Source organism: Paramormyrops kingsleyae, chromosome 1 (assembly GCF_048594095.1).
Source record: "Paramormyrops kingsleyae isolate MSU_618 chromosome 1, PKINGS_0.4, whole genome shotgun sequence".
Taxonomy (NCBI): domain Eukaryota; kingdom Metazoa; phylum Chordata; class Actinopteri; order Osteoglossiformes; family Mormyridae; genus Paramormyrops; species Paramormyrops kingsleyae.
In genome coordinates, this window is record NC_132797.1 from 24385420 (window position 1) to 24399059 (window position 13640).

The 13640-nt window shown below is 41.1% G+C and overlaps 1 protein-coding gene across 8 annotated transcripts in view; it reads right to left on the reverse strand.

Moving 5' to 3' along the window:
* Positions 1 to 13640, reverse strand: part of LOC111837842 (uncharacterized) — a 64527-nt gene that overhangs the window by 48361 nt on the left and 2526 nt on the right. For 5 of the 8 annotated variants that reach the window (XM_023800226.2, XM_023800228.2, XM_023800231.2 and 2 more), the window contains exons 1-3: positions 7770 to 7996; positions 7610 to 7681; positions 3674 to 3781 (exon numbers count right to left, since the gene is read on the reverse strand). In XM_023800226.2, coding sequence (XP_023655994.2) covers positions 3674 to 3781; positions 7610 to 7681; positions 7770 to 7829 — 240 coding nt within the window. In that variant the 5' untranslated portion in view covers positions 7830 to 7996. Of the gene's footprint in view, positions 1 to 3673; positions 3782 to 7007; positions 7138 to 7609; positions 7682 to 7769; positions 7997 to 13640 lie in introns of those variants that run through there. The other 3 variants (XM_023800224.2, XM_023800225.2, XM_023800232.2) reach the window with 3 other exon arrangements.

A 13640-nucleotide genomic window follows, 5' to 3' on the forward strand; every position in this document is an offset into this window, starting at 1 on the left:
AATTAGCCTATCTGCGTTCTCTGGAAAGCAGGAGGAAACCCACACCATGTAGAGAACCATGCTAATCAGGAGCACTGTAAAGGGAGTGAAAGTTTGGAACACAACTGAATTGGTCTGGGGAGGGGACTAAATGTGATATGCTTTCAGGGGGCCCAAAATCTCGAGCAGCACCCCTGGACCATACACATATAAGGTGAAGGCCAGACCCGAACCCAAAAATCCCAAAGGTCTGAAACCATCCACACAGCTACCATGTGGCACAAAATAACACGTTATCATTACATTTTCATGAGTATGTATTTATATACTGCAGAAGACTGAACTTTGATTGAAATTCAAATACACTGTAAAAGATCGCTAATGAGTAACGTCTTACTCAAAAATCCTTAGGTGTTAGTCCCGAAGTTCTGAAAGCAACCCACGTCAATAATATACTCAGTTAATATTTTTTTTAATTATTCAACAATGAATTGATTAAATGATTCTGTTAAATGATTCCATACAAAGCTTAACATGCAAAAGACATATAAAGTGACACATAATACCTTTCCTTTTCTATTTTTTACTTTAATAGCTTGATTTTTGTTAACATTTTGAATGAAATTTGGTTAGATTGATTTGGTTGGTTAATATTTTGAATGAAATTTGGTTAGATTGATTTGGTTGGTTAATATTTTTAATGAAAGATCAAGAGGATAAACAATAAAGACTTCCTTTCACAGCACAATTCACCTTTATTTACCAAGGGTGCCAGTAAATCTGCTGGGCACCTTAAGGACCGAAAAGCCCAATTCCAACCGGCTATGCTAATTTGGATCCCACCTGCCAGTGAGCTTCACCTAATGCCGACTTCACAGAGCCTGAAGACTGACCACACAATACTGGGATGTTTAGTCGACCCCAACGACCTTTGTGTAAGAAATTCTTCCTTTGTTTCTATGTTTGTTCTACTTTGATGGTCCTGATAGCACATAGTGCACCCTCAGCATGACTCTGTGGCTCTTATAACATGCATGCATCCATGGATTTTCTTAGTTTATTAAATCATTCTGTGGTCATACTGAAACATTTTCTCAAAGGAAGCTACTTTTATCTTACTGTTTTTGATGATCCCTTTCATCTGGACCATATGTAAAGTCTTTACATACTTATTTGGTATATTGCTATTTTTATGTACTTACTCTATACCTTATAAAGTATATTTTGGTTGAAACAAAACCTTGGTCTGGATTTGTACTTTCTGGAACTGAACGTTCCACCTCTGATATTCTGTTATTGTATAATGCACATAGACTTAGTTCTTACTAGATTCACTCTTGGTAATATTTTTTGTCTGGCTTTTCTTATGTTAGGTTGTAATGGTATTAGAGTGGCTCTTGTTCTTTTGTTACTGGTTCCTTTGGAGGAATCGTGTGTAAAAGTTTCAGCAGAAGGCTGCTGCCCTCCAGCTCATATCACTCCGCAGATCGGACACTTCTCTCGCGAACTTGGTCTCAGTCATATCTTTGAGCTGCGAGTACAGGCAGGAAATCTCCTTCCTGCCTTGTTTGTATTTGTTCTGAAAAGATAGTACACAGTTAGACGTGTATCCATCCATCCATCCATCCATCCATTAAACTGCCATATTGTTTTTTTGAAGTCATGGGCAGCCTGTCCCACTATAGTAATCTCATCAAATAAAGGAAGCCATCCATCCATCCATCCATCCATCCATCATTCAACCACATATCCAGTACAGGGTAACAAGGGTCCATCCCAGGAGACACACACACACACACACACACACACTTGAATTCATATCTTTGTGGGGACTCTACATTCATTTCTGTGGGAAAAACTTGAATCCTAGCAATGACGACCTTAACCCCTACCCAGCCAAAAGCTTAACCATAAGTAACCAAACAAAATACAAGACTTTAGGCATTTTTAGTGTTTTGATTGCAGTCACAGATTTTTATGAAATTGAGTGTCCCCTTGTGGGGAACAAAAGGTGGTCCATAGAACGTTAACACAATTGGTCTCCACAATGTAATGTATACATAACCCACACACACAGAAATACAGACAGACACACACACACATGCACATACAAATACACTTAAACAGAGACACACACACACACCATTCATACCTACGGACAATTTGGCAACTCCAATTCATGATAGCATGTTTTTGGACAGTGAGAAAACCAAAGTATCTGCAGGAAAGTCATGCAAACAGAGCAGTTCCTGTAGCTCAACAAGTAGCATGTTGCTCTAGCAATGCAAATATTGTGAGTTCAAATCCCAGGGAACATAAATACTCTGTTATGTTTCCCTCGACTCTAAGTCACTTTGGTGAGACCATACAAGCTGTAGTCATAGTATTAGACCTTAACTACATGTTGTTCCCTTTGTTTTCGGGCTGATCTGTAATGTCACGTTAAGATGAGGATAATTCTTTCATACTTCGCTCTGCATTTCTGAAAGCTCCTTCACAAACTGGGTCTCGGTTGTTTGCGGGAGCTGTGAGTAAGTCGAACTAGAAACCTTCATGTTTTCCTTGTACGGTGTGCAGCTTACTCACCTGCAATATGCCACGGCAGCATTGCCAGTGATGTGTTATTATTCAAACTGGGATGTTCAGCAGATCAGTATTAGATTCAGATGTGAACAGTTGCTTTTAAGTAACTAGTAAGTTGAAACACATCACCAGTCAAAACTATGGAAGCAACAGCTTAAAATTCTTTTTTTATATAATTTAGCTATGTTATTCACCTTATAGTAAAAGGCCTTGAGTCCTACATATTAAATACTGCAATGACCAAGAGAAGTGTTCAGCATCTCAAAATTTTCTCAGGTTTTAAGCTCTTCAAAATAGCCCCCTTTTGCTTGGATGACAGCACTGCAGACTATATTGCAGACTATACTGCAGACTATATTGCAGACTATACTCATTCTTGCAACCAGCTTCCAGCTGTAGCCATCTGGGATGCTTCTCCATCAGTCCCGAAGGAGTTTCCACAAGTTCTGGGCAGAGGTTGGCTACTTTGCTCTTACTCTTTAAGCCAAATCATCCCAAACCAGCTCAATAGGGTTTTGGTCGGGGGATTGCAGGGGCCAGGCCATTTGTCAAAACAATACTCTGACCTTGTTAACAAAATAATTCTTACTACATAAACTAAGTTGTGTGTAGAGTTGTTATCTTAATGGAAAAGAAAGGGTTTTCCTTAGGTGTGTCCAAACTTTTGACTGGTACTCAAAAAAAGTAGACTGGGATACTCTGTTCATGAAGAGATACATCACAGACTTCTGATGGGTGTAACTGTAAGTATTTGCCACACCACTGCTGAGGTGCTACGTATCAACCACATGCCTCTGTTTCACCACACCAATGCAGTGCTTAAATTCAGTACTTAATCGTTCTCATTGTACACGTCAGCAAAATGAGACTGAGTTAGCAACTCATTCAGCAGTGCAAACAAAAACGCAAGATAAGATATTTAAACGCTAATATACTGGTTTTCTAATCGGTCCATGTTTTTGGGAGGTGGGACTTATGAAAATGTGTTAAGTCTTTTGTTTCAGGAGTGAGTTACTAAGTCTGTAACAGTGCCAAATACAAGGTTGACCCATGCTTTTTCAGTGACCCTCAAACCCACAACCCTTTCCGTTTGAGGCCCATAAGTACATACATCACTCTGCAGCTTGGAGAGCTCCCTGGCGGGCAGAGTCTCCTTTGTCTCTGGCAGCAGCGAGTACAAGGAGCTCGAAACCTCCTTGGCGTCCTCCTTGTACTTAACCTGCAACATACCAGCAACGACATGCATGCAACACTCTCAGTAAGGAAGGAAACATTTATCCTGCATGGAGCAGGTCTTAGTGTCCTCCCACAACATCGATGGTGTTTCATAAACAATAATAATAATGCATTTTATTTATATAGCGTTTTTCAAGATCTCAAAGATGCTTACATAGAATAAAGTAAACAGATAAGAAAGCGACAAAACATATTATGGATAAGGAAGGTTATATACTTCGGCAAACAAAAAGGATTTTAGCTTGATTTTGAAATCTGAGACTGAGGTCGACTGAGGAATAGCAGTAGGGAGGGAGTTCCAAAGGAGGGGAGCTAAACGGGAAAATGCGTGGTCACCATAGCCGTGGAGTTCGGAAGGGGGAATCGAAGACTGCAGGGAGGCTGGTAGGGGAGAAGCAAATCGGACTGGTGTGATGTGTGCCCAGTCCCACAGCCAGAGACGTGTTAACAGGGGTGGGATGATGCAGTTCTGGACCTGGAGTTCTGGCGAGCGCGTCTGGTTTTTCTTCACTACCTTTAATTTCTACTTGATTAACAATGTATATATTAATGATTTATTGGCCAGACATTGTCAAAACTGAGTTGCAGCTTCATATATAAACTTTTACTGAAGCAGTTGAGATAACACTGTGAGCAGTGGTACCCCTGAGTACATACAGTACAGTGTCTCCAACCAGCAATTCAGCGTTTTGACTGGTCCTGAAAAGACTCAGACGTTTCGCTGGTCAGAGAAACTTCCAGTAGGCAGTCTTCCAGAAAAAAAATACCTGATTTTAGGGTTAAGATATTAGGGCTTAGAATAATCTCCCTTTACAAAGACATCCGTCCATCAATCTTCTAACCGAATATCGAGGACTCGGCTACAGTGAGTCTCAGTTAGTACAGATCAAAAGATGGGCCACACCATGGATGGGATCCCAATGCATGACACCATGCTGAAACAGTCTATGAAAATCTCCTCTAAGCAATGGCCTTCTTTTTTCATTATCAATAGCTAAGTACGTTCAGTGAAGCCCCCTCTTACACTCTTCAGTGCAGCTGAAAAAACAGGAATAAATTAGGTCATAACTAACTGAACAATAATAGCAACATCGTGATAAAGAATTAAGCTGTATAAACATGTCTACTGACTCATCTGCCATTTTATTCCTGGAGGCGAAGCAATTACTGAAAACATGCAAAGAGCAAATATACAGGAGATTCATACAATGGCAGAAAAGAACAACAGAATAGAGGATGGTTCTCTCTAGCCTGGAAAAGTTTTTGCAGAAATTCTGTCAAATAGCTGAGACTTAGATCAGAATCTTACTCTGCTACAGAAGGCAAACACATTCTGAAAACTCCAGATCCCCAGGATCATTTTTGTCTCGGTGGTACAGCCTACTATTCTGCAATCAATCGTACATCCCATAATCTCTCAGGGTTCTTCAAAAAATTAATACATAAAAAGCCCTGGCAACAGTACAGTGGTTGCCAGGTACATCAGGGACAGCACATGCCTGACAGGAGCCCCTGATTGGCTCTTTCTAGTCCTGGCAACCCACCGGGCATATTAACTGAACGTTAAGAAGCACACAAAGGTGTTGATTTATATTGCCTTTCTTCCCGACGGTGAACCGTTTGACTGCAGGCACCTTTGCCCAAAGAGACAATGATGGTCTGGTAGGGGACCCTTTTCCAAGGTGGGCTATGCAGGTTTTTGGGCGACCTCTCTGCTAGCCATTAAGCTACAACTGGAGCAATAGGGGAGCGTAGATCTGCTCATAATACTATACTTGTTTCCCTGAAGCAATGAGATACAAGTAAAAGTCAGCTATCATACAATCCACTGCCGGAGCAGGTCCATTTGGGGGCCCAACCCCCCTTAGATATTTCAAAAACTAAACAAACAGCTAATGAGTAGAGTCAAAAGACCATAGCTAGCTATTTCACAGAACATGCTTCCTCACCAATACCTAAATAAGGAATGCACTAATTTATTATTTAGTGTAGTGACTGTTTGTGGCCAACAGAGGGACCCCAATCCTCGGGGGCCCCACCCACATGCATAATTTGAGAGGTGGGAAACACTGCCACTGACCTTCTATGGACCAGGACTCTCCACTGTTGGTTTTATTCTGCTGGATATTAGCCGCCCAGTACCTGGACACCAGATATCACGCTACCCCCTGCTCTGGTTTCTCTTTTTTGATACTTGCACCGCTTCCTGTGCCTTATTGACTGCACTGCTGATGCTGGAGAGGAACACGACCCTGTAATATGCTGCAACCTGAGCTCATTCAGGACCAACAGGTGCTGCTGCCTAGACCCGCTTACTATTCACCTGACGTTGGACAGATGGTGTGTGGGAAGCAGGTCACACCTCTGTAAGTCCACTCTCTACAGTTAGTAGAACCAAGGATAATCCCAAATGCAGCACAAATAAGCCTATCCATAGCAAGCGATAAAACCAGGATATTATAAAATGCATTGCCATTGAGTAAATTCCCAAAATGCATTGCTCTGAGCCCATTTTCCTCATTATTCATGCATTTTTACTAAGACTGCATGTCCTCTATACACTATTTAAGAAGAAATTAAATAATCTAAAACACAACGTCAAATCCATGGAGGTGAGATATAGTGCCAAAATCTGAAAATGCAAATGTAAAATCTATAATGTATAATGTATGCAAAAGATCTGAGGATCTAATACTTCCAGTAAAATATCCCAGACCACCAAAGTTAAACTTCAGAACAAGAGCAGTAATTAGTGCACAATTTCAGACATGCCTGGAGTAGGCAAAAACACAAGCAGATTGTAATTAAAGTAGCTCTGGTTTACACTAATTGTTTAATTATGAGCAGTAGGAATAAAAATAGGCACTCTTCCAGATCCAGCCTTTCTTTGTGCCAAGCAGAGCCGTAACTAACACGATCTGTTCCGCCTGAGCTTCCCTCAAGAGCCAGGAGCCCGCAACAGTGAGAGAAAAAGAGAGAACTATTCCTCCGGTTTTACCTGAAATATAAGTCCTGCAGAATCGCAGATATATCGACAGGCGAGCTATAAATTCTTAGTTGAAATTCAATTAACATGCAGCTTCTGTGGCCTGAGCTGCATTTGACCTTTGCTCTCTATTCCTGAAAGTCGGGACGTCGACTCGGGGGCCAGAATTGCAGCATCTATACTTAGCGTGCGTGTGCGTCAATAAGGAACAAAGGAAGGTCACCTTATTCTCCAGCCTCTTATCGCAGAGCAGACCCTTTGAAGAACGTGAACGCCTTCTGCTCTCAGGAAATTAAGCCACGTTACATATAAAGGTGAAGATGTACTCTGCTGATTGCAGCTTCTTAGAAAATCTTTCGAGAAAAAATAGATTGGAAATCAAGATCACACGTGCTATGAGCAGACAGATCTTTAATAATTATTAATTATATAATACATTATTATTGGTATTATTATTATATAATTTGGTTATTTAGGGTATAATTCACTTTTGTTTCACCCTTTTGCACACCTTATCTGACCTCCAGCTAGCTACTGCTTTGTCCTTATATTGGACAAACAAGCTGACCTGTCACTTCTTCCTGGAAGATGCCAGAAGTGAATCCTCTACTGCCTACAAACCATATTAATAGCAAAGGGTCAAGCAATTAATCAGACATTTTCTACCACTTAAATCAGGTGGGGATGTTTTTTGGTCCACATCTGTTACAGGTGACACCTATTAGCACCCAAACGGTAAGCAGTCGGTCTTCTTTCATAGACAGTCGACCTCCCACTGGCTGCTGTCTCCTTGAAAGGGAGGAAAGGCCAAACATCTATACTTACATCGCTTAGGATCAGGCTGCACCTTCTGGCGAATTCCACCTTGGCATCCGGCACGACAACCTTACCAAGGCTCTGTGAAGCACACAGGAACCTTGAGCTTTCAGGTCACTATAAGTCAAGGTCATCTGAAAGTCGCCGGATGATTAGATGACATCCTTACCTCAGTGTCATTCCTCCTCAGGTGTCCATCCACCTCTTGAGAATCACCCTTAGTTTCCATTTAAGGAAAATCCAGCTGAGGAAAAATAAAATAGAAACTGGACTAAGTCTGGTTCGGGAGTTCAGTCGTTCCCGGACACTTCCCAGTCCGTCGAGGCGCCCCCCCAGGACACAATGCCGGACCTAATCCTCAGGGACGTGTCACTGCTATCGACTCTGTCTTCCCAATTTAGGTCCCACTTGGCATTTTATCTGAGCAATTTTTTTATGGATGAATGTGAAGGGCAATGTCAGGGTGGGGGTATGGGGGCGGGGGGGGCGGTGAAGCATTCAAAGGCAATGTAGCATAGAGGAAGGAATGTGTCCAACATGTCTAATGACTTATTCTATTGGCATGCAGAATGAGATTGTATATTACACAACAGATACCCTGCATGTACAGCAATTCCTAATTTTCTGAAGTTTTAGTTACAAAGATAAAACTGAGACTTTGAATTTAAAAACAACACTCATTCTGACATTTTAAAGATGATTACACGAATCAAATATTATTTACTTGTAAAAAAAGGTCCAATAAAACATATAATTATGTCTTAATGTTTCTCAAAATACTTATGCTTCACCAAGTTGCTAAAGGTTATGAAAAGATCACAGGATATTACAAACAATGTCTATTCAATGGGGAACAACAAAATGGACACCAAGTGCTGTTAACTGGTCTGAGAACTGGTGACCCCAGAAATGCTAACTCATATCTCCTTCCTGTCAAGGTCTTTAACAATAAATAAGAACTTTTCACTATGAAAGTCTTGGTTTTTTTCCAAGACTCCCACATCCTTTCACGTAAAACACACACATACAGTCCTTGTCATGAGATTACTGATAATTCTGACATACAGATTTCCAACATGGAGAAGATTAAGGGAATACTGACCACTTCCATTCATTTCTTTATTATGACATCATAGTCACAATCATGATGTCACAATTAAAAAGATATAGCCCTTTCAGTAGCCCCACCCCCATCACAATAAACAATATCACAAGCTTCTTACATACTGTGAGTCAGTAGCAGCAGCAGCTGGGGGGCAGGAGCTGGAGGGGGGGTGGGTGACTAACTTAATCTAATAAGGGTAACGAGGGTAATGGGGGGGGGGGATATTTGGCTTGCCTCCCCCCATGGTGGACTACGCCATGGGAGAGACACTAGAGATACGCTTTGGGAAGGCGCTCCTGGGTCTTAGTGCTGTCAGTGTCAAACTCAAGGGGATAAACCAAGCTGAATTCCAGCATCTGGTTTAAGAGCATATGAGAAAGCAAAAAAGAGAAGAAGCCACCCATTCTATTCCTTTGGATTGTTGAAGCTTAAGTGCTGGTGAAGTATCATCCACATTTAATTACTTAGCAGAAGCTTTTGTCCAAAATGATTAGTGAGCAAAGCTTAGGGTCAGACACCTGAATCCACAAGTGACACATGCATAGATCTCTTAGTGACACACCTCGCTCACCAGTGAAAGGCTTTACTTCACCACTAGAAAGTTAATCACATAAGTCATCAGCCTTTGTGGAAAGACACTCTTACATTTTTAGTCCTTTTTCAAGTTTCCATTTGAAAACTGAAATGTGAGATGTAAAATACATATATTCTATTAATGTTCCATTAATGTACTTTGCTATCCTCCTCAAGAACTTGACCCTGTAAAAATATCACAATACTGTCAGACTTCCTCTGCAAGGTGAAGCAGGGATGCCCTGATCCTTCAACTTATCTGCTAATTAAATTCGACATATGCAGCCCTCTAGAGGCGGCCTGGCTACCGCTGGACCCATGGGCACAGTGATCATCAGCACCACGTTCCTCTGAATTACTCTAATTTAGTTAATTAGCAGCCAATTTAACGGTGTTAAGAGAAGAGGGATCTGTGACGGCTTCTGGAGAATTCCGGAGACCTTCAAATGCATCATGCAGCATTAATATACAAACAGGATTCTGCTGTTGCAAAATGTTTCATAATACTGTAGTGCCTGCGGTTCACGAAAGCTGTGGTCTACGAACAATTTGGTTTGCGACCAAAAATTTTGTGGAAAAAATGCATTGCTTCGCGCACAATTTTTTTTTATTCATATTAAAGTTGGGACAAGTTTTTAAATGATTTTTCATGCCATACAAACCAGGGGAAGGATTCAAACCTCCAGCCCTGGGGGTGACAGACAAGCGGTGCCACCCCCCCAATCCACAGCATCGCGTTCATTTCTACATTTACACTGCAAGATGCCACAAAATGGCCAAGAGCTAAGAAGCTTCCGGTGCTGCAGAGGAGAAGCACAAACACACAGTCTGGCCCCTCGCATCAAGATTAACATAAGCACTGAGTAATTGAAGGGTTCAGGACCTACGATGAAACGTGAGCCACTCCCATCAATAAATGAGGCTCAGCAAATTAAAAGCCGCTCTGTACTTAATTAACACAGAGCTATTCCATTAACCTGCATCTGGACAGGAACTGACTCATGATGGAATTTGGCTTTGACCATGATCACAGTTTTACACCTTACTTTTATTACCCAGGCCTGCCCACCTCCCCATCCATCCATCATTTATCCATCCATCATTTATCCATCCATACATCCACATATCCATCCATCTGCCAAATAAACCTGATTCTGATGCTTAAATTATTGAATCATACAACTAAAAGCTAAACACGTACCTTAAGATGAAAACATTGCCTGGGTTATTTTAGGAAAATACATATGATTATCCGAATAAGGGTGATGCTGACATCACTCCTGTGAGCAGGCTTCCGCAGGGAGTCACAGGGGGTCGTGTTTCACACTATGGAGCCGATCCATGGTGCAGTGGGACATGTGGCATACCTGCACACCGGGAACAGCGTCACCCTCCCCCACTTCAGTAAAGCTACAGGCTTTGTGGGTCCTGAATGCCAAAGCAGGCTTCATTTATTCTCCTGTCAGCCCAGCCCCTCATCAGACTTCTGTTTTGTCGGTTATTTATTTTTACATAACCTTTTTTTCACAAGACAGTAGCATTTTAATTGGGTGTGTTTTCAACATGCGGTACAAAGTGAAAACTAAATTAAAACAGTAAAACCAGGAAACACTGAACCGCAACCTAGACTTTTTCGAAACAACTGAAACCCAGGAGATTTCGATGAAGAAAACCCAAAACAATTTGTGGAATACGGCTCCTAATAACATCCTTCCTTACATCCTGCTAAATATCCATAAATAGTCACGCTGAGAAGTACAGTTACAGGATCTGCTGGTCCCACCTTTCAAGACGTCTGCTGGAATGTTGTGTGATTCTGTGCAAGACTAAAAGAGTGCCTCCATAATGCATAATAAATCAAGAGGGAGAGCGTATCTTTAAGGGACTGAAGCTCTCCAAGAAGCGTGAAGTGAAGTGATGAGCACCTTCCTAAGCTTGAGCCTGAGTTGTCTTTTCTTTGACCATGAAAATAGGCACAGACCCCAAAGTCTTACACTGCAGTTGGACCCATTCAATAAAAAGCAAGCAGACAGTCGCTGGAGCAACTGGAGGGTTAAGGGCCTTGCTCAGGGGCCCACTGGTGAGATCATTCCACCCACGGTAGGATTTGAAACAGCGACCTTCTGGTCACTGGCGCAGCACCCTAACTTGCCCCTCCACACTTGCTTCTGCACCCTACTGTCCATTTCGCTGTTTTAGTTTTTTTTTTTGTGCTTTTTTTGGTTTGGTTTAACTAATTCCTCTTATTGTGAGCAGATATGGGCCTTAACTCCCATCCCACAGTCACATGGTTCAGGTCACTGCCGTTGTCCTACATGTCTTACAGTACAATATGAGTTCACAACATAACCCCAGGCAATTGGGACCTTCAAAAAAAAAGACGAAACCTGCACGCTTCAGTCCTGCTCACGATTAAATTCAGTACTAGTAAGTGTGTTACAGAAAACTAATCACGTTTGATATATATATATATATATATATATATATACTGTATATATTAATTGATTTAGTACTCTGTTTTATATTTATTGGGTATTAATCATTATACCAGGGACATTTCGATAAGATCCCCTCCTAATTGAGCATTTTAATAAGTCATTTCCATAAAGTCCTTTAAAGGCTCCTAATTTCTCATACACCGTAAGATTGATCCTGATTTTCAGATCCTACATTTAAGCTCCCTAATAGACTTTTTCTGGTCTTTAAATCACCTCTGATAGAGCTAGCTTTGGGAGCACTATTGGGCCGCAGGAGAAGGTGATCTTGCCCGTATTACCCGTAGAGTGATGTACGTGCCAAAGGATCTGTATTAGGTCTTAGTGGGGTATCAGATGCTGGCTAAACAGGCCAGCCATCTGTCCACTTTGCTCGCTCAACCGCTTAATTGAGAAGAAGACAGAAGAGTAGATCGTATCCAACGCTGCAGAAATACGGATAAAAGAACAGGCTGTGAGAAAGTGCCCTTTCCAAATAAACAAGGCTAATCGGACAGGGACAGTAACGCTTTCTAAATTACACTCTGCTGAGTCAGGTACAGGGATACCATTTCTGATACTGCATATGTATTGTAGACACTACTTAGGCTTTGCACGTTCTTTATTTCAGGTTTACAGGTAGCCCCCAAGTTCCCTGAGTCTTCCCAAGTCAAATTTATAGGTAAATTGGAAAAATAATAATACAGTACATTATAATAACAATAAATGTACAGTACGATAATAATAAAAGTAACTACATATGGCACTGTGCTGCACCTCGAGCTGACAAACTGTTGAAGCTGGACAATGTTTCCGTGAGTGTCACAAAGTAGTGTGTGCATTTGTTATTACGAACTATTGTATTTAACTCAAATTTTTAATAGAACAGGTCTTATGGCAGTGCATTCATTCAGGGATTCCCCAAATATAATGCTAAGGAAATTCTTGTTTCTGACAGGGTTGAGATATAATGCAAAATACCATACAGCTGTATATAATAATACATAAAACAAGCTGTTCCAGAAAACCTTCAACCTTATGGTAAAGTCAGTCTCTTTTTCTGATTTAGTCTTTATCGTTGAGATATTTCTATAGCTATATGTGAATTAGGCGGTTTGTCGCACGCTTCTGTTACGTCTTAACTGCATAATTTACATCTTTCTCAAAGTCATTTGCTAAAACGAGATTACATCTCTGGTTAAATGGTATGCTTTCCAGTGTTTTCTTAAGCACCTGAGATGGGATGTACACTTCAACGTTTATTGGGATTCCTAATTCTTTCATATACTTTTTATAGTAAATCGTCACCACACCTTCTCAGGTCTTCGTAAAAATGATTATATTTTCTCCATTTTACATATAGCCAGCTGAGTTCGGAGTGGTGAGGACATTTTGCACAGCTGGGTCAGCACAGTTACAGTACTGAAGTGAAGAATGAAGGGCAGACAACTGCAGAGCCAAAAGAAAGGAGGGATGAGGGTGAAGACTATCGCTACAGAACTAATCAGTGTTGTACTGTTAGTCACCGCTGTTATGCGCCCGAGTGATTTAAACCTGAGATGCCCCCCCCAAAATAGTTTTTCTATTATAGTTTATGTAAGTACTTCAACTTTTATTTTGTGTTATATGCATATATACTGTACACATATCACATTAAAAATTCGTATCTCAATCCTCTTTCTTTACCCATTGGGGCTCTTTGTAAATCTTGGGTCAGACATTTAGGAGAAAATGGCTCTTTGCTTTAAAAAGGTTGCCGACCTCTGACCTAGGGTGACCAAAAAATGTGTTGCCAGGTAATCTTTGTGATGAGGACGCGCAAAGGAATGCAACAACTTTGCAATTTAAAAATTCCATCCATGCATCTTCTGGCAGTGTTTCCAGTAGA